The sequence below is a fragment of the Rhipicephalus microplus genome, chromosome 3, assembly GCF_043290135.1.
Source record: "Rhipicephalus microplus isolate Deutch F79 chromosome 3, USDA_Rmic, whole genome shotgun sequence".
In the NCBI taxonomy this organism is placed as follows: Eukaryota; Metazoa; Arthropoda; class Arachnida; order Ixodida; family Ixodidae; genus Rhipicephalus; species Rhipicephalus microplus.
The window spans coordinates 77,415,118-77,442,332 of record NC_134702.1 but is presented as its reverse complement, the minus strand read 5'-3'; the positions used below and the strand labels follow the sequence as shown (position 1 = coordinate 77,442,332).

At 48.4% G+C, this 27,215-nt stretch overlaps 1 protein-coding gene across 3 annotated transcripts in view; it reads right to left on the bottom strand.

The window, feature by feature from the left end:
* Positions 1 to 11,310: 11,310 nt before the first annotated feature.
* Positions 11,311 to 27,215, bottom strand: part of LOC119173268 (beta-1,4-glucuronyltransferase 1) — a 116,704-nt gene continuing 100,799 nt past the window's right edge. For all 3 annotated transcript variants that reach the window (XM_037424172.2, XM_037424177.2, XM_037424167.2), the window contains 2 exons: positions 13,232 to 14,830; positions 11,311 to 11,622 (listed from right to left, as the gene is read on the bottom strand). In XM_037424172.2, coding sequence (XP_037280069.2) covers positions 11,425 to 11,622; positions 13,232 to 14,512 — 1,479 coding nt within the window. In that variant the 5' untranslated portion in view covers positions 14,513 to 14,830 and the 3' untranslated portion in view covers positions 11,311 to 11,424. The remainder of the gene's footprint in view (positions 11,623 to 13,231; positions 14,831 to 27,215) is intronic.

Genomic DNA, 27,215 nt, shown 5'->3' with positions numbered 1-27,215 from the left:
CTGTTGTAGACATTCCATGTTATGGATTTTGCGCAGTTGTTGCATATGAACAGTGTGTGTTGTTGCTGTTTCACAAAAGTTAGTGGGTGCACTCCACAGAATGTGGGTAGTGTGTGCCAAGCACACACTACCCACATATCCGAGCAAGCGCTGCCCCCAAGCAAATCCCGAGCAAGCGCTGCCTTCCTCTTTTTGGGAAATTCGAAACACGTCAATGGGTTCATTAAGTTAGCAGGCTTCGAACTTTGAAGGAACAGGCTCATATGGGCTTGAGTGCGACGCCTTCGGAGCTTAGCTAAACGGCAATTCTCGCCGACTATTTTTGGGGCTTGAAATCTCTACATGGGGATTGTTGCATTGCTTCAATAGTAGAAACGAGTGGGGAAAAAGAACACACTTTGTCGGAGGAGAGGTTCGAGAACACGTCATTCTTCAGGATGCCGTAACGAGCATCCTCGGCGAGCTCTCCTGCAGGCCCTCGGGCACAGTCTCAGGGTTGGAGCATGTAAAGCGTGCTTTGTAATTACACACCGGAAGTTCCCTTTTAGGGGTTAAGATTACAAGAGTGCACTCCGCTGGCTAGAGCGCGCTAGAGCTTTTTAACATGCCCAATAGTTGTGCAAGTGCCACCTTCTCCCTTCTATCTGTTCTTTATTTTCAACCACGTCTCTGCTACAGAATCGTGCAGCAGCAGCCGTTGCTGAGAGCCCAAGTTCTGCAATTGTTTGGATATGTGCACTATTTCTTAGTACCTTTAGTGTGTGGTGCCACAGGGTTGCATTCTGAGTTGTCACAAAATATTCAAATATTTGAAGAAAGTCTTTTTCTTCTGTTGTCTCAACACATGAATTTTGACGTGAGGATTCCCTCGGACTTAATAAGAATAGCATATGAATAAAGCGTTCCATTAGAAACACAGGTGCGCATTCTCAGAGGCTCGTCCACCACAGCCGTCAGTTTCGGTCCAGGGTCGAGCAATTGCAATTTGGGATTGACGGATGAGCCCCTTCAAGATACTGTCCGATCGCCCCGCCGTGGTGGTCTAGTGGCTAAGGTACTCGGCTGCTGACCCGCAGGTCGCGGGATCGAACCCCGGCTGCAGTGGCTGCATTTCTGATGGAGGCGAAAATGTTGTAGGCCCGTGTGCTTAGATTTGGGTGCACGTTAAAGAACCCCAGGTGGTCGAAATTTCCGGAGCCCTCCACTACGGCGTCTCTCATAATCATATGATGGTTTTTTGGGACGTTAAACCCCACATATCTATCAATCAAGATCCTGTCCGATCGATTCACTTAGGAGGGGAGCATGCATGCGATTTTACGGCAGTGTAGTGGCAGTGGCAGTGAGTGGGAAAGCAAAGCGAAGGAGAGGAGATGGGAAAAGAGAAGGTGAGAAGACAGGCATGGGTGAAGAGGAGGGATGTCAGGGTTAAGAAGAGGAAAAGGGGGAGAGAGAGCAATATGGAAAGAAAGAAGATGATGTAGAAATAGACTAAGAAACATGACAGAACTCGCTCTGTGATTGCCAGCTGGTGGCACTTGCTTGCGAGCTCCGCTATTTACACCAGAATTCAGAGGCGTGGAACTGGCTTTCATTTTTTGTTCTAGCGGCGTGAGCTAGAATTAAGCTTAGAAGTTCGATACGAAAATCTCTGCTTAATCTGTGTGTTTTTTTTGGGGGGGGCTTATTGCTATGATCTCGACATAGTAGGTCTTGCAAAAAACTTTTATTTGTGCCCATAATAATACAGTCAAACTCGCATGCAACGATGCCTCATTAGCAACATATTGGTTATAGCAATGAGAAGCTGCTGCACCGTCAATTTTGTACGATTTTTTATGGTGACATAGCTTACAGTGCTTCTATGCCGCAATATTGGTTATAACGATCAGTCAAAGCTGCTGGGTGTCCGCGCCGAAAGGTAATCAAGTGAGAAATCTTCGAAAAGAAAAAATAAAACGAGAACTTCAACCTGCTGCTGCAAAATTATCGCTCGCAGTTGTTTTTGTCTTTGATGCTACTGAAATGGGCTTTTTAGTCACAGGAGCGTTTGCAAAGGCGTATGTAATTTCCTACGAAAGACAAAACGAGTGGAGTGTCACGTTTATGTATTTTGAAACCCTGTTGGCTGGCTATAACATTCTTTTTTTGCTTTGAATGTACCGATTAATTTACCGTTTAAACTATCATTTTCTGAACATATTCGGACTGTAAAAGAATCGTGTCTCTAAGATAAAGTAGCGCCCGTTTTATGGCTGATTCCTCGTGGTGCGTTGCTTCACGTCACTAAGGAACAACCAACCAATCTAGATCCCAATGGCTACTGCACCCTTTTTTAGTAAGACCTGTATCCTCCCCGGAATTTTCGGCATACGTGTTCCTTCGTATTCACAGCATGCTTCATGACATAGCATTTTGGCAATGCGGCAAAGCCGGCTTTTAGAGTCCGCCACATCCGCAGACGCATCGAAATGGAACAGCGGTAGTGGGCTTCTGTTAATGCAGTTTAAAACTTCGAAAAATAAGACCTCGAGGAGCTTCAGCATCCGAGGCTTAAGACGTTTTTATGCATTGACTTCAAGTGGCTTGTGGAGGTGCCGTGAAAGTCTACGAATCTTCAAGCATGTAGAAAAAACCGTGTTACTTATATGTGTTGGTGTATCCCATCGGACAATATAGCACTTGTGTGTTATCATAATTAGCTTCGATTATTATGCGAAAAGGGATATAAGTTCATCGTAGTTCAACGATTCTGCTGACTCAATATAGACTGCCATCTTTTTTGAAGCAGCTTTCTTGAATTTTACACAATGATTGCCGTTCACTGCAGTTGTGGCTGTACTGGTTAGTCTCGCTCGTGATTTGAGAAGGTTTGCTAGGACCAATATAGGAGCTCGAGCAAGGTCAAGAGAGTGAAACCTTAGTGTCTTCGAGCCGGCGCCGCTGAGAAGAATATCGGAGAGCTTGAGAAAACCTGGCTGAGAGCTTGTGTGAAGTGTGTGTCAGTGAGCCTGCTGACCAAGTGGAATTTTCCTGAAGCTCATCCCAAGTGCTCCATAAGCAGAAAGTAATTTTCAAGCCTGCGCTGGTTTTGTTTATTGTGACAAACTGTGGCTATAGGTTTAAACGACCCTTGACACCAAATTTGGACACTCGAGATGCTTGTGTTGTTTGATAGTCTGGCACGCTGGGCCACTCCTGACCGATTATTAGTGACGAGCGTTGCCTGTACGATTCTAATTTGGTTTTAAAGTAAGGGTATGTGCTCGTCCGAGCATTCAAGGCCAAGCTACGATACATAAATAGATATAGATAGATGATGGATGGACGGATGAATAGATAGATAGATAGACAGACAGATATATATATATATATATATATATATATATATATATATATATAGATAGATAAGATAGAGAGATAGATAGATAGATAGATAGATAGATAGATAGATAGATAGATAGATAACAGGGTTTCGCACTTGAGAACCAGGCGTTAGAAGAATAATGTTTTCTTTTTTTTCCCTACGCCGTACAGCCGATAGGACGGGAAAGTGGGATGCAGGGAGGAGAGAGAGCGAACAGCGAGAGAAAGAGCTGCGAAACGCACCTACTCTCTCCTACACCTTCTCGCACCACATGCACCGGTTGCAAGGGGCGAGAATAGGTACGCGCGCCTGCAGCTGTTGCTATGGGAGAGGGGGTGGAAGCAGAGAGTGAGAGCGGTGCCGCGGACAACGCCGGATGCCTGACATAGCCCAAGAATTGCATTCGCGTTTAAAAAAGCCGTCCACGCTCGGCGCCCAGCTCGTCGCGGTGCGCCGACGCGCGCTTATCTCCCAGGCGTACTTCGCCCCGCAAATAAGGAAGGGGGGGGGAGGTGTTAGATGCTTGTGCGCGCGTGCTTATCATTTGGTGGAAAGAATCACGTGCCTTCGGCTTTAACCGGAACGGTTTCGTTAGTTACCGGACCCACAAAGGTGACTTCGGTCGGTGAAGAGGCTACGTTTGTAAAAATAGCGTGCTTTTCATGCACAGAGAGCTATGACAACCGGGGCACTTGTTAGTTTGCAGTCATCTGTACGTGTAATTATGTTTCATGCGTCGTTTTTGTTTAAGCAGTGCGTTACGTGTCGAGTGGTAAACGTTATTAGTTCGCTCTTGTCCTGTGTATGTCCTTTTCGTACGTCATTTGTGCGTGAGCAGTGCGCTGCACGTTTCGATTTGCTTGCCGTTCTTAGCGTTACAGTTCGAGTTGTTGCTATCGCATTCATTCATTCGCCCTTGCGGCGAAACTGACTTTTTATTTGTTAAAAGGAGCCAAAACGAAATATTATCAAATGAGTGCGCCGATTCTAAATATATATACGCGTCAGGTGATCGAGAGTTCTATTTAGAAGGTAACGAGTGTTTGGAAGTTGTCAAGTATGATGCCTGATAAGTACCTCTTAAACAACTTCTTCCTGAAAAAAATTGAAAGAGCACAAGGGCAGCAGAGGACACTGGAAGGTTAACCCGACGCGAATTGCGGGGGGAGGGGAATAAGAGCTTAGAAGAAGAGGACGAGAGAGAGTTAAAAATGTAAATACAAACCTGACGTATACACTAGAGATGGCAGCGTGCTTGGTGGATTAGCAAGCTGCATAATAAATGTGGTAAAGATGTACCACGCTTCTTATGTTAGCAGAGCAAATGGAGAGCTCGGATCCATTCCTCCGAAGCTTTTTGTAGAAAACAATACACCCTCGTGCTTTTTATCTGAACGTAGCTTGCCTGATTCGTCGGTGGGATGCGCGCTGCGTTCTATGTATTTAGACTTGGTTCATCTGTGCCGACCAAGCTCATGTGCCTGGTATATATAGTGTGATTGTGGCAACAGAAATCTGAATCGAATGGTAGAGGACGTAAAACTTTATTAAACCAAGGATTCTAACACGTACGTCCCAGGGTTCCCGCACGACCCCACTGCACTAAGCGTTCATGAGCTCATGTAGTTCAATGACGTGGGCTGCACGGCCAGTGGCGATCTTGTGCTTAATATTATGGCGGCGCCTCCACACACTTGCCTTTTCCTATTTCCTTTCCCGCATATACCCGGGAGCATACGCCCCGTCCAGTGCCCAATGCACCCACCCCCACGCTACCCTTACCCACATCATCTCGGAATGCCCGGCGGACCCTCCCCCGCGGGCCTTGGAGCCACTGACAACACGGGAGGAATGAGAGACCTTGCCGTGGATTGAGGTGCCTCCTGGACCTAGAAAGCTTGGCGTATTATCGGAACGTGCTGGAGCTCGTGCTGTGTCGTTATGTGCACTATCTTATTTTTTTACGTCCTAGCTATTGGTGTTGTTTTAGGGGCGACGCTGCTTAAGCCGTGTGTCTGGCGTCCGCGATGTATGTAGTATATATAGTAGTAGAGCGTTGTAGTAGTAGGTAGCCACCTCCATGGCCGGATTATGGGAGCGGCCCGCGCGCACTCTTGAATTGTGGAGGAAACCCGCGCACGTTAATTATAAATAGAGAGATAGTTGTTTCCGATGAAATAACATGTGGAGACGAGCATCGGTGACTTAATCTCCAATAAAATTTGCCTTGAATTTGATGTGTACTAAAAAAAAACTACCACCAGAAGGACGCACTTTGAGCACTACTTGACCAGAAAGGGTTGCCACGTCAAACTCGCTGGGCTTAACCTCCTTTGGTTTTAGCAAGGTTTAGCGATGGTTCAGCCGCAGTGCCATGAACTAGCAGTGCTGAAAGGTGGGATCTAGACACGAAGCGCAGACCGTAAGAGAATGCGCGCTGTTACGTTTGGCCCGGTAATTCGTCTGGGCAGATGTCATTGTGCCTAAGCTGGTCTGCTAGGATGCTTGCAATCCTATCGGCGCCCAGTATGCAAGACGCTGTCCTGTAGATGTTCCAGGTTGTGGTCGGGTCACAACGAAAGCTTCGCGAGACAACCCTTTTGTTGAACGGATTCGAACAGCGCGGGACTGCGCCACTGTAGAAGTTCTCATGGAGTCAACCTCTCGATTCGGCTGTCGTCGCCGACGCAAAATCATCACAAAGGCACCGTCAGTCCAGAAGCGTGGGAAAACATCGAAGAAGCCGTTCTCAGTGATCGAGTGTTTGGACTGCCATGCTCGAGAGAGTTCTGGAAGCCTGTAGCTGAAAGCAGCCGTGGACCGCTGCTGACGCTCGTGTCAGCGGCCATCTCCCCGAAGGAGCTCAACTTTTTCTCTCCGGACTCTAGCTCCTCGCTCTGCGGTGCCTTCAAGGCGTGGGCCGCGTGCATCATTTCGTGGTGCGCTCCTGCTACTATTGGACCTTTTCGCCCAGCCGAGCGGTGCAATATCTGCACCCTTTCTGGACGGTGGACCACTGAGACTTCGTCACCTGATTTGCGGCAAGAGTGACCACCGCCTTCTTCGGACCTCGGTGTAAGGAGACGGTGGGCTATTAAAGCCGAAAACATTTTTGCTAATAGTTGCCGAATCATGAGCTGAATATTTTTGTACATAGCTGAATTTCTGTACAGTTCTATCTTTCAACTATTATGTAAATAAACCTTCGTTCTATCTTTCTTACAAACGCGTCTCTTCACTGGCGAAGATCGGCTATGCGGACGACGGCAGGGAGCTAGCTACCCTATAGAAAACCCGCCGTACCTATTATCAAACCTCAAGCCATTTACAGCGCGTGCCACTTCTCGTTTTGCCCTTGGAATGTCCGCTGGATGGCGGTACTTTCTATGTGTTGAATATATGATGAAAAGATGCGAAATGACGGTACTTTGGGGGATCACTTGATGGAAGGACGGATGGACAGACGCACGGACGGAGAGACAGATGCACGAACGGGCGGACGCATGGATGAACGTATGGACGCACGGACGAACGCACGGATGGTTGCACAGATGGACGGATGGAAACAAGAACGAACGGGCGCATGGCAGAGCTGACAGACTGACGGATGCTTCGCCTTACTCATCATCACGCACTCTGTGGATATGCAGTGATGTTTTCCTTTTCGCGCTACGGCCACTGTTCGCGTGGTTGTGAGATTCTGTAGGCTACACTGCGCTGCGTATGTGAAAGACTCGGAAACGGTCATAAAGACTTAGTAATCATACCCGTACCGAAAGAAATGATGACATAGGCTGGGGCTGTCTACATCATTCATCCCTGAGCGAGATGTTAGTTAAAAAAAAAAACAAGGATAAAAGGAGACTGAAAACGAGACGTCCTCAGATACTCTGTTTTTCTTCTGTGGCAGTTCTTTGCGCCTCTTGAGGCATCATTCCAAACCAGCTCGCTACACCCTCTGCTATGTGCTGTGTAACATGTCATGCATGAGCCATTCCGAGGCTTGATATTCTGGCACGCAGTCCTTATATTAGGTGTACGTGTAAGCCCGATAGATTATAAATTTGTTTGTTGTGAAAACAGAGGGAAATGTGGTTGAAAAAACAATTTAAACTGGCCGAACTACGCCGCAATGAGCTCGGCAGCTCTCTGAGTGTACATGTCCCGGCACATATATGTGGCCGGAGACGGCGCATATATCCATGAAGTGATTCTGCCTTGATTTTCTCCTTCACATTCTTGAGATGCTTCACTGCATCAATACTATGCTTGACAAAGTTTTGTTTTAGCGCATAGCAGCCTTATAATGCGCCGAGACTGGCTACCACGACTATTATGAACCTTGCATGAAACCTTTAATTTTACTTTATTTAATGTGACGCAGGACTCATGGGCGAGCCATACAGGCAGATAAAATAATTGTTTACGAGGCTTTCGCTTCAAACCGTTCTTCCAACACCCGTGTCGACGCCCGTTTCAACCCGGTCAACGCCGTGCACTCCGCTGCTGCTTCGCATCCCATCAGGCTTCCCTTCGGGGAGATATTAGGGGCGAAGCTTCTTGAGCCGTGGGTCGTGCTTCCACGTATGTATGTATGTATGTATGTATGTATGTATGTACGTATGTATGTATGTATGTATGTATGTATGTATGTATGTATGTATGTATGTATGTATGTATGTATGTATGTATGTATGTATGTATGTATGTATGTATGTATGTATGTATGTATGTATGTATGTATGTATGTATGTATGTATGTATGTATGTATGTATGTATGTATGTATGTATGTATGTATGTAGTAGTAGTAGTAGTAGTAGTAGTAAAATTGCTGATTTGTCGTAAAGATGGCATCCACAATTCTTGCCCAATCAAACTGGCTGCGTACGAGCGATATATTAGGAAATCACTTTGGTCATGAAGACTGCTGTCTTCGTGTTGGCTGAATAACGTTGCGTTGCACAAAGCATAGGATTAAGAATAAATTCACGTAAATTTAGGTTTAAAAAATGTCTCACTCTCCTCTTCGCGTTGTCGCCATGAACTTTGTAGGCTGGCCGATGATCCCGGAGGCCACGCTACGTGTTCTTGTAGGTGTCGTTGCGACTACTGTGTGCCGCCAGACGCCCGCGCGCCACTCGTCTTAATCACAAGTAGCCACTAATGCGTTCGAAAAAGTTCATGGCACATGACTGTGCAATTTTGGGTCTGCGCATCACCTTTTGGCGTTCCTCTTCTGTCCCTTCCACTGCCCTCACTGCGACGAAAGAAATAAAGCACACAGCTCGTGCGAAAGTACAGCTCATAACAACCGGCCAATTTCCGAGTTATAAAATGTCGGCAGCCTGCACTAGAGACGCAAGGCTGAGTTACAGAGGTAGTCTCGACTTGGCTAAATCTCAATTACGTTTAATTACGCTGCCATTTATATAATTATATCGCATTACACTCAGGCATACTTGGTGGGCTTGGTCGTACCATTCAACTTAATTATGATTAGAGTATTCTTAATTAGAACTAGTTGTACTTAATTGGCCTTTGTTAGGCCCGATGACACGGTCACTAGTAATTAGTATATACGCGAGCCTCGTTTCAGTAGCTTCACTGAGAATTCGACTTGCATTTCCCGCTTTCTGTGGCTTATGTATACCTATTCCTATTAGTTTCGTGGGGGCGCGAACCAGCTTGAATAAAACCTTGACAGCTCCGCTGTATAATAATAATATTAATAATAATAATAATAATAATAATAATAATAATAATAATAATAATAATAATAATAATAATAATAATAATAATAATTTTTATTATTATTACTTCTCAAGCACCCAGATACTCAATACGCAATAAACACGCGAATGTTCGCAAATGTTTATGCACGGTACCCACGCCGTTGCACAATACTCGCGAACGTTCATGCACGCGTTGGGCAGGTAACACCCCTAGAAGAGCATCTTGGAAATTTTAAAATATTTGTCTCTTGCTTGTAAATCAATGGCTCGTTAAGAGAAAATTGTGTAAGGCTTATGTTTTTTACACCCAGACTAGACCTCTGCAGCAGGTGGTGGTGTGATAATGATCGCGATTAAACGTTTATTGAAATAAAATAAAAGGAAGGATGACGACTAAGAGGACCGGAAGGCTCCGCAGTTCTGGCCGCCGCGGCCTCTTGAACGTCAGAGCTGCGTGTCTGTTTTCTGCTACTCCATGCACACGCGCGGCACATCACGAGGTCAAGAGTAGAAAAAAAAATTGGCTGAATACGGCAGTAGCTGATAGCTAAGTGATTATAGCATCGAAAAGGGAGCCACAGTGTCGGTGCAAGGGCGAAGCAGTGATTGATATATCAAATTGGGAGTGTTACGCGATGTAAAGTCAGTAGATCCGTGATGTTTGTGGCTTCTACAGAAACTTTGCGACGAGAGCACAACACGTATACGAATGTATGTAAGCCTACACGGCTGATCCCATTCAAAGATACGGCGCGAGCGACCCCGTCCGGCGGGTAAAAGCACGCATTTCCTGCCCATGTCCACGCAACCTATCTTCGGTGCCCGTCCACGCGCCTTTCGCGCGACGGAAACTGGTGGTGCAGTTCATCTCTGCTAGAGAAGTGGTTACAAGAGGGAAAAGGAAAGTGAGCCCCGTAACTGTCTGCATCAGGGTGCGACACCTGAACTGTAGCTCACAAGGGATGGGGGTGAGGAGGGATTAAACGGATAGGATTAAAGGTATATATATATATAGAGAGAGTGATGCGCTAGCACAGCGAGCGAGGACATATGAAGGATAGGAGAGAGATGAAAGATGGAAACATGGTCACAGGAGTTCGAGGACGGGGCACCACTTGCGAGAGCTCTTGTCGGCGTCAGGAGATGACGTAGGGCAAGTTCAGTAGGTCAGAGCTACACTGTCGTCGGAGATCGGCGTCAGGAGATGACGTAGGGACAGCCAAGTCAGCCAGAGCTACGCTGACGTCGGAGATCGAGATGGCACAACCGGTCGGTACGTAATCAAGCGAGCTAGAGCCGCTACTATATCCGGAGCCGTCGCATGCTTTCACTAGCCCACAGAGCACAGGAAGCCCGGACTGGTATTATTTCTTTGGACATTATAAGGAATAGAACGGCGACACTGAAGGCAAAATTACGTCTGCAGTGTCCGTATAATTGCTATCGCAATGAAAAGACAATGTTTACAATGTTACAATTGATGTAACAGTGTGTTACAGCGATTGCCAACTCTACAAGGCCCTTACAGAAATCGCCTTGTGGTATTCTGAGTAATGCCTTATCGGGAATTGTTTGTCGGTTCGTACATGTACGGTGGTCACTTGGGCGGGAGAGTGATTATAAATGAAAATAGAAAAGTGAGCCCCGTAACTGTCTCTCAGGGGAGGACACCTCAACAGTAGCTCACGAGGGATGGGGGTAGAGAAGGGAATAAAATGATATGATTAAAAGGTAGAGAGATAGAGAGGAAGGAGAGAGCGAGGCGCAGGGACAGGGAGCGACGGAAGTAAGGAGAAGACAAGAAAGATGGACACGGTTGCAGCAGTCCGAGGACTGGGCACCACTGGCGAGAGCTCTTGTCGGCGACAGGAGATGGCGTAGGGCAAATCCAGTCGGCCAGAGCTACGCTGTCGCCGTCGTAGGGGACTGGTGGCAGAAGGTGGCGTAGGACCAACCCAGTCGGCCAGAGCTGTTCTGTCGTTGGAGATCGCGAGGGCCTAACCAGTTGGCACGGAATCGAGCGAGCGGCTTCCCACTTCAAAATTGGTGACTGGTTCCAGATCGCGATGCTACTGGCATAGGCACTGCTCTACGAAAGCACGTTTTGCAACATCGGCGCAAGCGCTATGTGCGGATCACAGAGCGCCAAGGCTCTGCTTTCGGAAAAGGTGATAGCAGGACCAAGGGAATAACGAGAAGACTAAGTAAGTAAAACACGGGCGGAGGTACTTTTTATAATACAGATTTTGTATATATTACACGATTTTTTTTTCATGCACTCGCAGGCACGCAATCACGCACAAGCACACACGCACTGGGGGTTCTAACAATCCTTGGCAAGCGCCGGATATCGAGACTTGAGGCTGTTCATGATTCGCGCGTGGTGCGCATTGTTCACTTTCACGAAGGGCACTCTGCGACGCTCCTCGCTGGCGATGATGGTCTTGATGCCGGGTGCGTGCACCAGGAACGCGTTGTCCAGGATGTGGAAATCGTAGCCGCGCAGGCACAGCTCGTAGCTCTGGTCAAAGGAAAGAGGGAAATGCGTGTTAGAATGATAAACTCAGTGTGCACACTAACCTTGCACAATACGCTTGAGTCGCACGTCTATAGCTTCTTAGTAGCTTGATCTACCGTTTCTGGCTCTCGAAATGGTCGACATTTTTAAAACGACACATGCCCATGGAGGACGGGGTGCAGGTGCGCATCAGAGAAGAAGGTTGCGTAACACTGAATTCGGCAACAGGGCTTCGTCACTGAAGTTTCCAGCTCAATTATTGTTGGTGATAAACGTCCCAAAACCACGGTGTGACTGTGTCGGACGCCGTATACTGGAGGGCTCTGAAAAGTTCGACCATCTATAGGGTTCTTTAACACGCATGTAAATCTGTGCACACGGGCGTCAGGAGTTTTTGCTTCCATCCCATGACTTTCGAATCAGAAGTCGAGCAACACTGGACCACAGTGGCCTGGCAGCTAAAAAAAAAAAAAAAACAAGTAGGCGACCTGTGTGTGTGTGCATCAGAAGTGCTATCCACATTCGAAAATGCTAACAGCAGCATGGAATGCATGCACCACTCCGAGCACGCTTTGAATGCGAATAATACCGTGTTTACGCATGTGCATGTATTGGCACATATACCGCGTTTCTCGATATATATATACACTACTTCACTTTCGCCATAAATGCCGTCGTACAGCATGGAAGAAAATTATTTTGATCGAGAACAGATGAGCATACGCGCCGGAGCTCGTAAACAGTACCTCGACTGACGGAAAACGCATGCCATTGGGTGAATACTTTGCTTTCAGAATTCCGAATAGCTCATACTTCTATGAAAGCACAGATGGGTTCAATTTATCCTGTCGGGTTTAACATCCCAATGTGACTCACGCGATCATAAACGTCGTCGGGGGAGAATTCCAGATAATTTCAACCACCTATGTCCTTTTAACGCGCTCTGATATCGCACAGTACACCGGCCTCTAGCACATCGCTTCCATCGAAATGCGACTGCCGCAGCCGGAATCGAACCTGGGGCTTTCAGGCCAGCAGCGTGCACCACCATAAACAGCGACGCAACGCAGTAGCTGCAGATGAGTTTATGCACGTCCCAGATTTTTTCGAACGACAATTTGTACACGCGTGTCAGAGCGCATTCGTGACGCAGCCATTGTGAAACGTGACAAAGGCCGCGACTACTGGCAAGGATTGTTGTTGGAAGACTGTACCCCGATCGGTAGTTAAACAGCAAAGGTGCCGAACGGGGCATGTTTTACAAACTCTTCCTGTGGGTAAAGTTTTATTACTAGAGCACTTTACATTAGACATAGCCGCCATTCTTTCAAGTGTCTTTTTGTTCCAGAATAGCCGTCATCTTTATCGCTTGCGCTTTGTTAGAAAACCCATCGTTCATCACTTTGCAATCAAGAATGCTTTGTACCGTTAGTATCGTGCGCGCCGTTCATGACGTGAAAATTCCGGGCAGACGGTGATAACGCAAGGAAAGGCCAACGAGGTTATCCTTTCGGGACCGAAATACGCTTCGATTCTTGAGTGGTGGGTAGCATCGACCAACGATGCGACCACACCTGAGACGCAACGATTTAAAAAGCTGCGTCAGGCTCACCTGGGACATCTTGTCCCTTTTGCCTTCCCACGTCAGCTCTTCGGCGTAGAAAGGGTCGTCGTTGGTGCCGATGTAAATGGGCTCCCAGGAGCGCTTGGTGCGGTCGCGCTTGGTCGTGGTGAGGATGCCCAGCGCGTCGTCCTCTGCCGGCACGTACTCGATCCACTCTTCGCGCTTGGGGAACTTCTGGCACTGGTCGCAGACCCACTTGTGGAAGAAGATGGCCGACTTGTTTCGCAGCATATCGACCAGGACTCGCTTTGTCAGCGGAGGCCGCTGCTTGGCCTGCACCTCGAATATGGGCAGCACGAACACCTGCGGCGCGCTTGCCTCGGTGGCGTTGCGACGCCAGCGCTCGGCGACCAAGTCCATAAAGCGCGGGATCACGTTGGCGCTCGGGTACAGCTCGATGTCCGACGCGAGGATGTAGCGCGTGCGCGCCCGACGCCGCGCGACGTTTCGGAGCACGTTGATCGGGTAGGTCATCCTGTGCGCCTTGCGGAACTGAGCGTAGTCCCGCTCCATCACGTCCGAGGCGCACGAGCCGTTCCAGGACTGGAGGAAGTCCGCGGAAGACGACGAGTCGACCACGACTGCCGCCGGCGGCGCGTGGTCCCTGTCGTACACCATGTGCCACGTCACGTTCGCACTCACGCACGGGTCGTCACAGTGGCGCAGAAAGGCGATCTTGTCCAGCGCGACTGCGTAGTCGGTGCCCGGCGCGAAGACTGCCACGGAGATGGGGCCCTGCCATCGCGAGCACAGGACCGGGACGTGCTGTAGGAACTCGTGAGTCGCCTGTGTCGTGAGGGTGACACTGTCGTTGAACGGCACCGAAAGGTCCGAGGGTATGAAGTCCCACAGAACGACGTACTTGGCCGATGAAGTCGATTCTTTTTTCGGCGTGGAGTTGACCCCGTTGCCGAAGGCGCCGCTGCTGATGATTCGTCCCAGACGCGCTTCGCTTGGCGCGCGTGTTGTGGCCACCTTTGACTGGAGCGGTTGCCGGTTCTGAAACTGAGGCTTGTCGACGGCGTTCGCCGGCGCTGTTTTGACCGGCTGTGACTGTGGTTGGGGTGGCATCGGAAGTGGTGAAACCTTCGCGCCGAAATCCGCGGCTTCCGGCTGGGAGTGATTGGCGACGACCAGCACGCAGGGCTTCACGTCAGCGCGGGGCATCTGGAAGCATATCATGTTGTAAACGGCGAGCAGTATGTTGATCGTGACGAAGATGCGGTATGCGAGGCGTAGCTCGGGCCTGTTGGAGCCCGTCATCGCCATTGTTTTTCCCGACAGCAGTCCTCTCGAAGGGCAGAAGCTGCAGCAGGCACCGAATCAGCTTACGTCATCCTTTCAGCCAGGCGATGCGTACGACGAAGCGGTGACGTCTGCGCCACGTAATGGAATTCTCGACGAAGGGAACATCGGTGCTTAATAACCAGATAGCATCACTTGAACTGCCACGGTTTCATCGGTGCACCACCCAGAATGATGCCTTCGTCCAGCAACCATCGCAGCACTCTCGTTGTGCCTTCGGTCTTCGAAGTGAAACAACGATAGGGACGTCACCTCCATCTTGCCCTTGGAAATGGAGGAGCCCTGCGATGAAGTCAGAAAAAGACGGTGAGTTGTATTACATCCGCATGTCTTACGCGCCAACGAAGCAAATACCGCAGTTAAGAACCAACGTAAGAGGCGCGCTGCTTTTATCTATATATGATGTTGTCGCAGATGCCTCACCGTTGTTTGCTGTCGCAGACGCCTCGTAATTGTTGAGTGTAGATAGGGACGCAAAAACTGCTGATAAGAGTAGTTCAACCGGCAAAAGACATTGAAGGAACACGAAAGTTTTTTTCTTTTTTTTTTCGCTGGTTCACACTTTGCGAACTCAAACTGCGAGGATGAAACATCAGTAAAAGCGGCAAGCGATAATTAAAAGGAAGGGAGAGGGGTGGCACCCATGCGTACGCTGAAGAAAACGCTTCTTCACCGCATGCGCGAACAGACATGCGATGCATTTCACACTCGCGTTAAAGCATGACCCGTACACTTTTTGACTGTGCACCTTTGAGTAGCGGACGTTGGGGCAAAAATACGGCACCGGCCGTTCAGCATTTGTCCAACAGCTGGTGCAGTCACACACATGATTTTGTAGGCAGTTGCTCATTGTTTAATAAAGTTCACGAACAACGCACGCAACACTTTGCGGTTTGCAGCAATAAAGAAAAGCAGATAGTTTATTGTGTCTACACAATTATGAGGAAAAAAAGTAACGTAAAAGAATATTTCAACTCAAAATAAGCCACCGAAGTCACCTGCGACGACTATTTTGCACTGGAGTGTGTGACATCATGTTCCGCACAGAGGAGAGTTGTTGTCTACCGAAGTTTCGGCCATTGCAAGTCGCCCAATTTCGATGCCAATCTGAAGAAACCTGGAGCATATAGTTCCACCGCGCGCGCAGCTGACCACGGAGCAAAATCGACCGCTGGAATACAGACGCTCGCGCAGCAAGCAGCTGGTTACGTCGCAGATCGCGAGTGCACCTCAGTTGGCCGATACTCGGGCCACTCGCATGTTGATGGACGCTTAAACCTTCCCATCTTTATGAACATTATGAGAGCAGAATTTCGGACAAGTTGGTAATTCATAACTTCAGCATGACTTCACAACAACAACAAAAACACGCTCACTGTGTGTGCTTCCTTCTCTCTATAGTCCGTGTCTTCCTTCATTTTTTTTTGTTGCGCAGTCATACTGAAGTTATGAACATCCCCATGTTTATGAGCAATTGGAACAATCAATAATTGAGTGCTTGAGATAATGTACTTACATGTAAAAAGATTACTCGCGAAAGCTCATGTATCAACCCATATTACAGATTATAATGGTAAATGATGGCTTGACTATTTTAAAACAGTACTACGTTCGCTTATCATGAACTCCCACAGCAAAAGTGCTACCGTTGTTATTATATATATGTATGCATGGCTCTTTGCAAACTTTTTCAGCACGGCACCCGAAAAGACACATGATTGGTTGCAACATGACGGGTATCAATACTTATAATAACCACCATTTGTTTTCATGGACACTGCAAGTGTTCCTATAGGACCATATGGTATACAAATAAAAAAAAAGTTTGACTGTTAATGAAGCTGACGCTGAGGGCGCAGGTGAAAACGTACGCTCTCGTTAAATGATTTGATGTTCTGAGTCGATTTCACTGTCTCGCGCTCTCCTCCAGGCTAAACGATAAATAACTCCACTACGGTACGAAGGATGCATTGTGATTACATGGTTTCAAAAAGGCGTTTACTGTTATAAGCTTTATCGTTCACCTTTCAAATGATAATTGCTGTAGCGATAGCCTACAACAAGCACCGCATCGAATTCAGAAGGGTGAATCCGATGCCTAGGGCAATTAAACTAGAACTATCTATTTAAAAAATGGTGAATGGCTCACATTGCGTCGACTTCACGCTTGCCACTTTTTTCCCCATATATATAGTCTTCTGCTAGCGTTCTTCTAAATGTTGCTAATAATTTAAACACCGACTATAGTCACTCCTCCGCTCAGACGCTTAAAAAAGGAGGAATATTTGTAACATACCTATGCGTATCACAGACGTAAAGTATTTGTCCTACCATATATATATATATATATATATATATATATATATATATATATATATATATATATATATATATATATATATATACCCCTTAGGTATACACTTCTTTCCCTTATTCATTAACGAGGGTCTCGTACTGGCAGACTTGGTGCCTTTAGGTTGTATACGGGGGGCTATTGGTCAGCTGCCAGGTAGTAATAAGTTCACGTGCTACGTGACGCCAAACAGGCTCATAAATAGTGTACCGCACTCGCCGCCATGGCTACTAGTATATATATATATATATATATATATATGGGACAAACGCCAATGGTTGTGAGAGACGCCGTAGTGGAGGGCTTCCAAAATTTCGGTCACCTGGGGTTTTTTAACGTGCATCTGAACCTGGGTACACGGGCCTCAAGCAATTTTCTTTCATCGAAAATGCGGCCGGAGTTCGACCCCGCGACCTTGGGGCTAGCAGTCTAGCCCACTAGACCGCCGCGGCGTGTGACGATAGTCAGAAGCGCGACGTTTACGGGCGTCTGTCAAAGGTGCACTTATATATATGCTGATTATTATTTTTTTAACGCTGGTGGAAGTTTTGAGCCCCGAATTTTTAGAAGGGTCTTAAATACACGTGACGCTCCGCCGCGTCGCTAACTCGCAGCTTGTAATATATACTCTTGCCGAGACCTGTCGTATATCGAAATACGTTCAAAGAGCTTAACCACCGCCAAGAAAACACGCGCCCGTCAATCCGTTCGTGGACGTCCTTCACAGCCTGCCTCGATTCGCTTTACATATCAACATCGCGGGCTGTGCGTGCGCCGGTGGGACAGTGATGGAAGCGCGCTGAGAGAACAGCGAATCCTGCAGGATGAACGCGCCGGAGAGGAGGAGGGTAGCAGGCATTACGTCACGCTATACGCAGCCACTGTCACTTTAAGCTCACGTCGTGATTGGGCAGCACAGAGATCAAAAGAATTGTCTATAGAACACCTTAGCCGCGTGCTGCACCGACGCGAGGCACGAAACCGCGACGAGACGGGCGACCGTCCACCGCTGTAGACCTTTATGCGCGAGATGTCTTGCCTCTCCTTGCCAAAGAAATATGCATTGCCGGATGCTGCCAGTGTGCGTGAGACAGTTACAGCGGCCGCCGTCTTTTTATCGCTGCTTCCTTGGCCATTGGCAACGCGTTCTATGAAGGCAGGCTTTTGGATCCATTGCGTGCCATTTGTTCGGTGCTCCGTGGGGCGTTTTGTACCGCGAACTGTCCCAGCCTGCGCATGCACCCGTTTAGACGTGAGGCAAGCCAAGAACGACCTTCTCCGTTTTGACTGGCCGCTCCTGGTTCTTTCTTCTGCGCCGCTTCGACTTCACACAACAAGAGACAGTGCGTTTTTGTCATTCCATTTTTTTTTTCTCTCTCGTGTCCTCGCCCAAACGAGGGCCACTAGCGGGCGCTTGGCTGCTCCTCAAAGAGAGTGCCCGTGCACGCGCGGACAAATGCATCTTTGTAGTAGCAGGCCGGAAACGCGCCTTGCGACTCTTTGTAAAGCAAACAGACTGTGGCTAATGGCCTTCGTGCGTCTTGTTTAACACGGCCCGAGCACACGCTGGTGTCAGTGAGCGAAGCCACGTGAGTTCTACAGCCGCAATGAGGTACAACAATTCCGCATTAACTGTGTGTTTTTTTTCGTTCTGTCGTGTATGGTGTAGCGAATTGGTTGTCCAACCAATTCACTACCCCATACATACTGCCGATATTTACCGTTTGTGAATGGGAGATAATAAGAAAGGAAGAGAATAATGCGAACAGAATAATATCGCGTGCACATCAGTCGGCAGTCACTATACGTCTTTGTGAAATGTTACATGCTTTACGCAGAGAAGTGTTTTATTGAAATTTCACACGAACTTCAGTTAACATTGCTTTCTCAAGGTATCGATTAGGTCGTATGCTCTTTTGTTCATATATTTTGCTAATCATTCGGCGTTGTTTGTTTCTGCGAATTACCTATGTGCTTATAAAGGAAATTGGCATTCCAAACATTTGAACTATGTATAGCGGTAATTTATTGATTGATATGTAGGGTTTAACGTCCCAAAACCAGCATATGATTATGAGAGACGCAGCATATGATTATCAGAGACGCCGTAGTGGAGGGCTCCGGAAATTTCGACCACCTGAGGTTCTTCAACGTGCACCCAAATCTGAGCACACGGGCCTACAACATTTCCGCCTCCATCGGAAATGCAGCCGCCGCAGCCGGGATTCGATCCCGCCATCTGCGAGTCAGCAGCCGAGTACCTTAGCCACTAGACCACCGCGGCGGGGCTATGTATAGCGGTAGCTGGCTTTAATTTGAATGCCTTGCCTTCCCTTATGTATGCGACTATTCAAAAAAAAAGTAAGAAGCTGTGTTATTTCAAGGTGAGTCCCGACTCGACAACAAGAGACTCAATGTGACATAGGATTATGCTTTGTTGGCTATAACAACGTGTCGTCGTAATTGGGAGTAATTACTCATAGACTAACCGTATATAGAAGCAGGTACGTTTGAATACGCGCTTCAGTGTTCGTCCTCTGCACATGACATGACTACAATCGGCACTATGAAGTGACTCATTTGGACTCGTGTGAATTGTGCTTTACATTACGCAGACCACTGTCATGCAATTATGTTGCGCCATCTTATTAGCATATGTTCGGACAGAATAAACGCTAGCTGTTCTTGCATACTTTTCACCAGAACTCACGCACTGGAGCTTCTGAACGACGACCTTAGTTCGGCGGCTGGATCGTGTCAGAGTGACGACAATGCAACAGAGGCTACATACTCACCTACATTATATACCACACTACGCTATACACACTCGTATAGCGGTTCCGAAGCTACACTGCTCACTCGAACGACGCGGGATGACATCCCATCTGCGGCGGCTGCATTTTCGATGGCAGTGATAATATTTGTGCCCGTGTACTTTTAGATGCTTGAGGCCTTCATTACGGCCTCCCTCGTAATGATATCGCAGTTTTGTGATGCTCATCAATAATATTTTTTATTGTACAGTAATGGAAGGTCGGTGATGCTGTAAGAAGTGGTAGGTAAAAGAGTAAAGGCGAGTACAAGAACGAAAAAGAGTGGGGTAACATGCTGATAGTTGTGAGTAATGGCTCGAAAAATGCCGGATCGCTGCCTCGGAACTATCAATATTTCTTGATTTCTTCGTTTCGAGCTGTACGAAACCGTCTGTATTCCCTGCTCTCAGTATCTTCTCCCACCCTGTCCATTCATTCCGTGTATGAACTCTCTCTCTCTCTCCGTCTCTCTTCTCATTTTTTGGACAATCTAGCGCTACAGACTCAGCTCTTTGCTGCACTGGAAATGTGCGGAGACGAGCGCGTCAATGGTTCGCCGTGGACCTGAGACCGCGGAAATGACTTTACGGGAGCACGAAGGAAAGACGGATGGACGGATTCGAATCGGCGCTCGCATAAGATTGGAAGCACGCCGGCGAATCTCCCGGAAAGACGGGCACGGCGAGCAGCGCGCGGGTATACGCGCCCTTTCTTTCTAGTCTCCGTATAGTTTCGTTTTCTTTGTTTTGTCCCGCCGTATACAGTATGGTCGCTCATCATTGCACCGTTGCTGCTGCTGCTTCTGCCGCTAGAATGTCGTTGAACCGGAGAAGGTTAGAGAGAGAGAGAGGCAAAAGGGAAAACAAGAGTGAAAGAGAGGGTGCTGTCCCCGAAAGTTCATCGAACGTGCACGCCGAGCTTAGACGGCGGGCGCGGGTTGTTTGTTGTTTGTCGGGCGTCTGCTTCTGTGTACACGCCGACCCAGACCTTCTGTGCACGGCGCGGGACCTTGGAAAGAGGCGCGCGCCTTAGCATGGTCGCTTCGCGGGCCCGTGACTATGTCACGCCATCGGAGAGGTAAATGTCAAAAGTCGCTGGCACGGTGCCCGGTGAACCGCCGGATGCATCTGCCGCCAGGGACGTAAGTTATATCCCGGACCTTGAACGCCGTTTGGAGCTTAACGGGGTGCTTAGCGCCTTCGAAGACGCGGCCGGGTTTGGTTCCCAGTTACGAAGCTCTCATTTCAATGGGAGCGAAAGGCAAAAACGTTCCTGTACTTGATTCAGGTTAGGGTTAAGGAAGACCGAGAGGTCAATAATCAATCCCGAGTCCCTTTTCACGGATTCAGTTGATTGTAGTTTCGTCATTTGAAACCAGAAATCAAATGTGTCTAAAATATACATTTTTTATCGCGAATTAACGCATTGGTGCCAGTGTGTACTGTCATTGCGTAACATAGCGTAACCAAGCGTGAACACAAGGCTGATGCTATATACAGCTGTAGGCTAATTACGATTCGCCAAGGCATACCAGCAGTCACCATTGCCCGGCCCAAATCTCGCGTTTTGGTTCGCGCTGGACAGCTATGCTTTATGTGTTTGTGTTTTTTCTTGTTTGTTCAATTATTGTGTCTAAAATATTGTTAGAAGTTACAAACAAAGCAGAGATACTGATGAAAAGTATGCGGAACGACGCCATAGAAAAAGTGGCGCCGCCAAGACGGTAGCAAAAACTCCTCCCTTCTTTCCCCCACCTCTCGAAATTTCTTTCTACTATTGGCCGCAGAACACTAAATCACACTCGACAACACTTCCATACCCGTTCCCCAGTTCAAATTATCGATGTGTCCCTTGTGCCCTCGACCTTAACAATTTTTTCGTTGCGCAGCAAAATCATGACAGTGAGTCTTTTTGCGACAGTATGCCATGAGCGCCCCTCAACTAAAATGATTTAGCGTGGCTCATTGTTATCCCTATATATTGCCGAAACAGACTTAAGAAAGCGGGCACTCAGTATCACACTTACCACCACGCACAGCCTGTCTTATCTGTCTTTTTGAAAACACTTCGGTCGGTAAAACCAGTGCTGCTCCGTAAAGCCAGCTCAGCCCACTCACCGAGCCATGTCTGGGCCCGCCTCCCCTTATAAATACGCACAATAGAATGGCCGCTTGCTCGCGATACGGGCGGCTATTGTGAGAAGTGGGTTAGCAGCGGCCGAGCGAGTTTCTGCGCAGTTGGCTTTCACCCAAGCTACAGTGCATTTGAGGCGCGCGTGGCCCGTCTATAAGCTCTTATTGTGCTAGGGCTATAAAGAATTACAAACACAATACGGCGCCCGCGGAACCCGCATTGTCACTCGATTCAGCTTCAGTCATTGCTCCCGCGTTTTACGAATCGACAAATAAAAATAAACAAGGCTTTACAGGCTCGTCGCGCCGTTCCTCGTGGAGCGAAATATAATGGAACAATTGTTTTCTCGTTGATGTGTTTATTCTTCTGATTCTGGCAAGCGTCGACATTGATGAGATGCCACAGTTTTCCCGAGGATGGTTTGATAATTTGATATATGGTGTTTAACGTCCCAAAACCACCATATGATTACGAGAGACGCCGTAGTGGAGGGCTCCGGAAATTTTGACCACCTGGGGTTTTTTAACGTGCACCCAAATCTGAGCGCACGGGCCTACAACATTTCCGCCTCCGTCGGAAATGCAGCCGCCGCAGCAGCCGCGATTCGATCCCGCGACCTGCTGGTCAGCAGCCGAGTAACTTAGCCAATAGACCACCGCGGCGGGCAGTTTTTCCGAGGATAACTTTAGAGTGAATTTTGTTCTAATCTGAGTCAGTCACGCATTATCCGTATAAAAGGAATACCCAGCATCACTGTAGAGAATGCACGAAAAAGAGGTGATCTTAACGAGTTGTGGGTTCGGTTATTTGCCTCGCACGGGGCTGCGGAAGTAAAAGGAGTGGGGTGGTGGCAGAGGAGAGAGATGGACAGGCTGCTTCAAACAAGGTAACTGCATGTGTACGCTGCGCGGTAGCAGGAGGGGCCCATAGAGCAAAAAGTTTTCAGAAACAATGCGTAGAGCTTATTTAACAGTACTGTCATGCAACTTCTGTTGCATGATCGTCTAGTCTGTGCAGCACTTAAAGGTCATTGCAGAGAATTGGTTACGGAAGTGAAAACGTGTGGTCAGGGAGGAAGGAGAAAATGGAAAAATGAACGGTAAGAATTGGTAAAGAGATTGACTATAACAGATACTTGTCTTGCCCTTTGCGGCGTGCTCGAAAATGGGCCAGAAAAATAAAAGGAGCGAAAGATAAACTTCACGCGCACAGGGCCACTGCTTTTCACGGGACAAGATGAAAATTGTCAGTGCTGCAGTGGTTCACATTTCGGAGTGACATGAAGGTTTTTTCAGTTGAACCCTTATTTAGGTACACTGCTGCAGGAGGCATCTGAGTTTAGGAGACACTATAGTTTGCATTTATCAAAACAAGTGCCTAACTCTATTAGCGAGTATATAAGTGGCAGCACCTCTTCCCTTCGCCTTGGTCGTCTGGTCAACACTCGACACAAGCAGAAATAGGTGTCTGAAGTTGTTAGAGGTCCAGGTAACGATGCAGTATGCAAGAATGCAGTATTCATGTATTTTGCTTAGATTTAGCGCTATTTTACATCACGCTATAAACATCGTCTCAATTAAATGTAATAGCGATAATTTAAACAAAACAAAGAGAACATCAGTGTCCTTGACTCAAATGGATAAAATAGCTGATTACAAGAGACACTCGAGGTGGCTTTCTTATCCAATAAAAAACCATCATCAGCAGCATCATCATCTGAAAGAGGCAACGAAAACACCTTATTAAAGGACATTGGTTCATTGTAACAGTTATACAAAAATCTTGGTTACTTTCCCTGGTCTTACTCAAACATACAGTTGATATTGTTACGAGGTTGGTTGCTTCTGAGCGAGATGTATTTGCAGAGTAAAAACTACAGGCAAGAGACACAATGGCTGATTGGCCCAGTCGCGCGCCTGTCAGTCGCACCTCTTCCTTTTCTTCCTCTCCGTAGCAGGACCCCCGGGCGTTGGAGCGCCGTCTCGGCGAGAGTCCGGAGAAGTGCGACAGAAGTAGGGTTTCAAGCGCGAAACATGGACAATGTCAACTAGTGACGAACTTGGTGACGTATTGGAGTGCAATGGCGCTATCTCGTAGGTTACGTCGCTAACTTGACGTAAGACTAGGTAGGGTCCGGCGTATCGGGACAAAAGTTTTTCGGAGAGACCTACACGGCGACACGGTGACCAGAGGAGCACGTGGTCACCTGGGGCAAACGTTATATTTCGATGCCGGCGGTCGTAGCGGGCTTTTTGCATATCCTGTGACCTGGTGAGGCGAGACTGGGCAACTTGACGAGCCATGTGAGCCCGATCAATGGCTTCGCGCGCGTACTCGGAAGGAGATGGCACGAGAGGCAAGGTGGTTTCAAATGGCAATATGGGGTCGCGACCATATAAAAGATAAAAAGGCGAGAATCCCGCAGTGTCATGTCGAGAGGAGTTATATGCGAAGGTCACATAGGCCAACGTTGTATCCCAGTCTCGATGATCATCGGAGACGTACATCGAAAGCATCTCTGTGAGCGTGCGGTTGAGACGTTCAGTTAGGCCATTAGTTTGTGGGTGGTAGGCGGTAGATAGCTTATGGGCTGTAGCACACGATCGAAGGAGGTCATCGACAACTTTGGACAGGAAAGAGCGGCCGCGGTCCGTAAGCAGCTGTCGGGGTGCACCATGGTGTAAGATGACGTCATGAAGAAGAAAATCCGCGACGTCAGTGGCGCAACTGGTTGGCATGGCCTTTGTTATCGCGTAACGGGTCGCATAATCTGTGGCGACGGCAATCCATTTATTTCCTAGTGTCGTCGTCGGAAAAGGGCCAAGAAGGTCGAGTCCCACGCGATGAAATGGTTCAGAGGGGACTTCAATTGGGTGAAGATATCCAGCTGGCAGCAAAGAAGGTCTTTTCCGGCGCTGGCAGAGGTCGCAAGTGGCGACATATCGACGTACGCTGCGGTACAATCCAGGCCAGAAAAATCGACGTCGCACGCGGTCGTATGTGCGGGAAACGCCGAGGTGTCCCGCTGTTGGTGCGTCGTGAAGTTGTTGAAGTATGGCAGGCCGTAGATGACGAGGGATGACAAGCAGAAGCTCAGGGCCTTCAGTGGTGACGTTGCGGCGGTAGAGGATGCCGTCATGCAGCACGAACATACGGGATTCACCGTCATGGCTGTCAGACTGGATGGCGTCGATGATAGTGCGCAATGACTCATCCCGTCGTTGTTCGATGCGCATATCGCTGACGTCTGTAAACGCCATTACTCTGCTCTCCAGGTCAGGCGCAACGGGATCAGGAGGATCTACCGGATATCGAGAAAGACAGTCTGCGTCCTTGTGCAAACGGCCAGACTTGTAGCTGACGCTAAACGAAAATTCCTGAAGCCTCAGAGCCCAGCGAGCCAGACGTCCAGTCGGGTCCTTCAGAGAAGTCAGCCAACAGAGGGCGTGGTGGTCCGTAACGACAGTGAAAATGCGACCATATAAATATGGCCGAAACTTGGCGACGGCCCAAACTAAAGCTAGACACTCTCTCTCGGTGATGGAATAATTCATCTCCTGGGGAGAAAGCAGGCGACTGGCGTAAGCTATCACGCACTGTCTACCGTGGTGCCGCTGAGCGAGAACTGCGCCGATACCGTGGCCACTGGCGTCGGTGCGAACCTCTGTGGCAGCAGAAGGATTAAAGTGGGCAAGTATGGGGGGCGTAGTTAGGTAGCCGATGAGAGCGGCGAACGCTTGAGCCTGCTCAGGGCCCCATGAGAATGTGGTATCCTTCTTCAGCAAATCTGTCAGTGGCCGGGCAACGTCAGCGAAGTTTTTCACAAAACGGCGAAAGTAGGAACATAAGCCGACGAAGCTACGGACGTCGGATGTAGAACGGGGCACTGGAAAGCTACGGACGACGCGGATCTTTTCGGGATCTGGTTGGACACCATCGGCGTTTACAATATGGCCCAGAATGGCAATCTGACGGTGACCAAATTGACACTTCTTGGAATTGAGTTGTAGCCCAGCTGTTCTGAAGACTGCGAGAATTGCAGCGAGACGGGTCAGGTGGCTATCGAAAGTAGATGAAAAGACTATCACATCGTCTAGGTAACAAAGACAAGTAGACCACTTGTAACCACGCAGGAGAGAGTCCATCATTCGTTCGAATGTGGCAGGGGCGTTACATAGTCCAAAAGGCATGACCTTAAACTGGTATAAACCATCTGGTGTAATGAAGGCCGTCTTCTCGCGGTCCATTTCATCGACAGAAATCTGCCAGTAGCCGGACCGGAGATCTATAGACGAGAAGTATGTAGCCCCGTGTAGGCAGTCCAACGCGTCATCGATGCGTGGTAGCGGGTACACGTCTTTTCGTGTGATCTTGTTTAGGTGGCGATAGTCAACGCAGAAGCGCCAGGTACCATCTTTTTTCTTCACAAGGACGACAGGGGAGGCCCAAGGACTACTTGATGGTTCTATGACACCTTTGTTGAGCATTTTGTCCACTTCTGCTTGGATAACTCTACGCTCAGTGGGGGAGACACGATAGGGGCGTCGGCGAATAGGACTGGCGTCACCAGTATTTATACGGTGCTGAACAGTGGATGTTTGCCCTAGAGGTCTGTCGTCGAAAGAAAAAATGTCGGTATATGACGCGAGAAGGCGATGGATGTCATTGGCTTGCGCAGGGTTGAGGTCGGGTGCAATCATCTTCGAGAAACGATCTGGCCGAGAACAGGTGCTGTTCGCTACTGGAGACTGAAGTAAATCAATCTCGGTGGTGAGCGCTGCTATTTCGAATTCGTCAGCATTAGATACGCTGGCCAAGAACATGCCACGAGGAAGCACTTGAGGGCACAAGCTGAAATTGAGAAGTGGAAGCGAGGTACAATTGTCAGTAACAGTCACAAGCGTATGGGGAATGGCAATGTTGCGGCTCAAGAGGACGTCGGCGAGAGGAAGGAGGACATATTGACCATCGGGAACTTGGGGCTGTGCGGTCAAAACGACGAAGGTGGCTGCCTGAGCTGACAGCCGCACATCCTGAAGAGAGCACAGGCGCGGCGGGGCAGTGGGGGGGTCAGCGACTATCTGAGGCAACTCTAGCTGAAGAACGCCTGTAGCACAATCGATCAGAGCAGAATGATTCGACAAGAAGTCCAGGCCTAGGATAATGTCATAAGGGCAGTGGTCAATCACGGCTAAAATGACAGAAGTAGTGTGGTCCTTTATACGTAAGCGGGCAGTGCACAGACCGAGAACCATCGGCGTGCCGCCATCGGCCACACGGAGCATTTGTGCAGCCGCTGGTGTCAGAACTTTCTTTAAACGTGTGCGTAGGCTTGAACTCATGACCGAAATGCTTGCGCCGGTGTCGA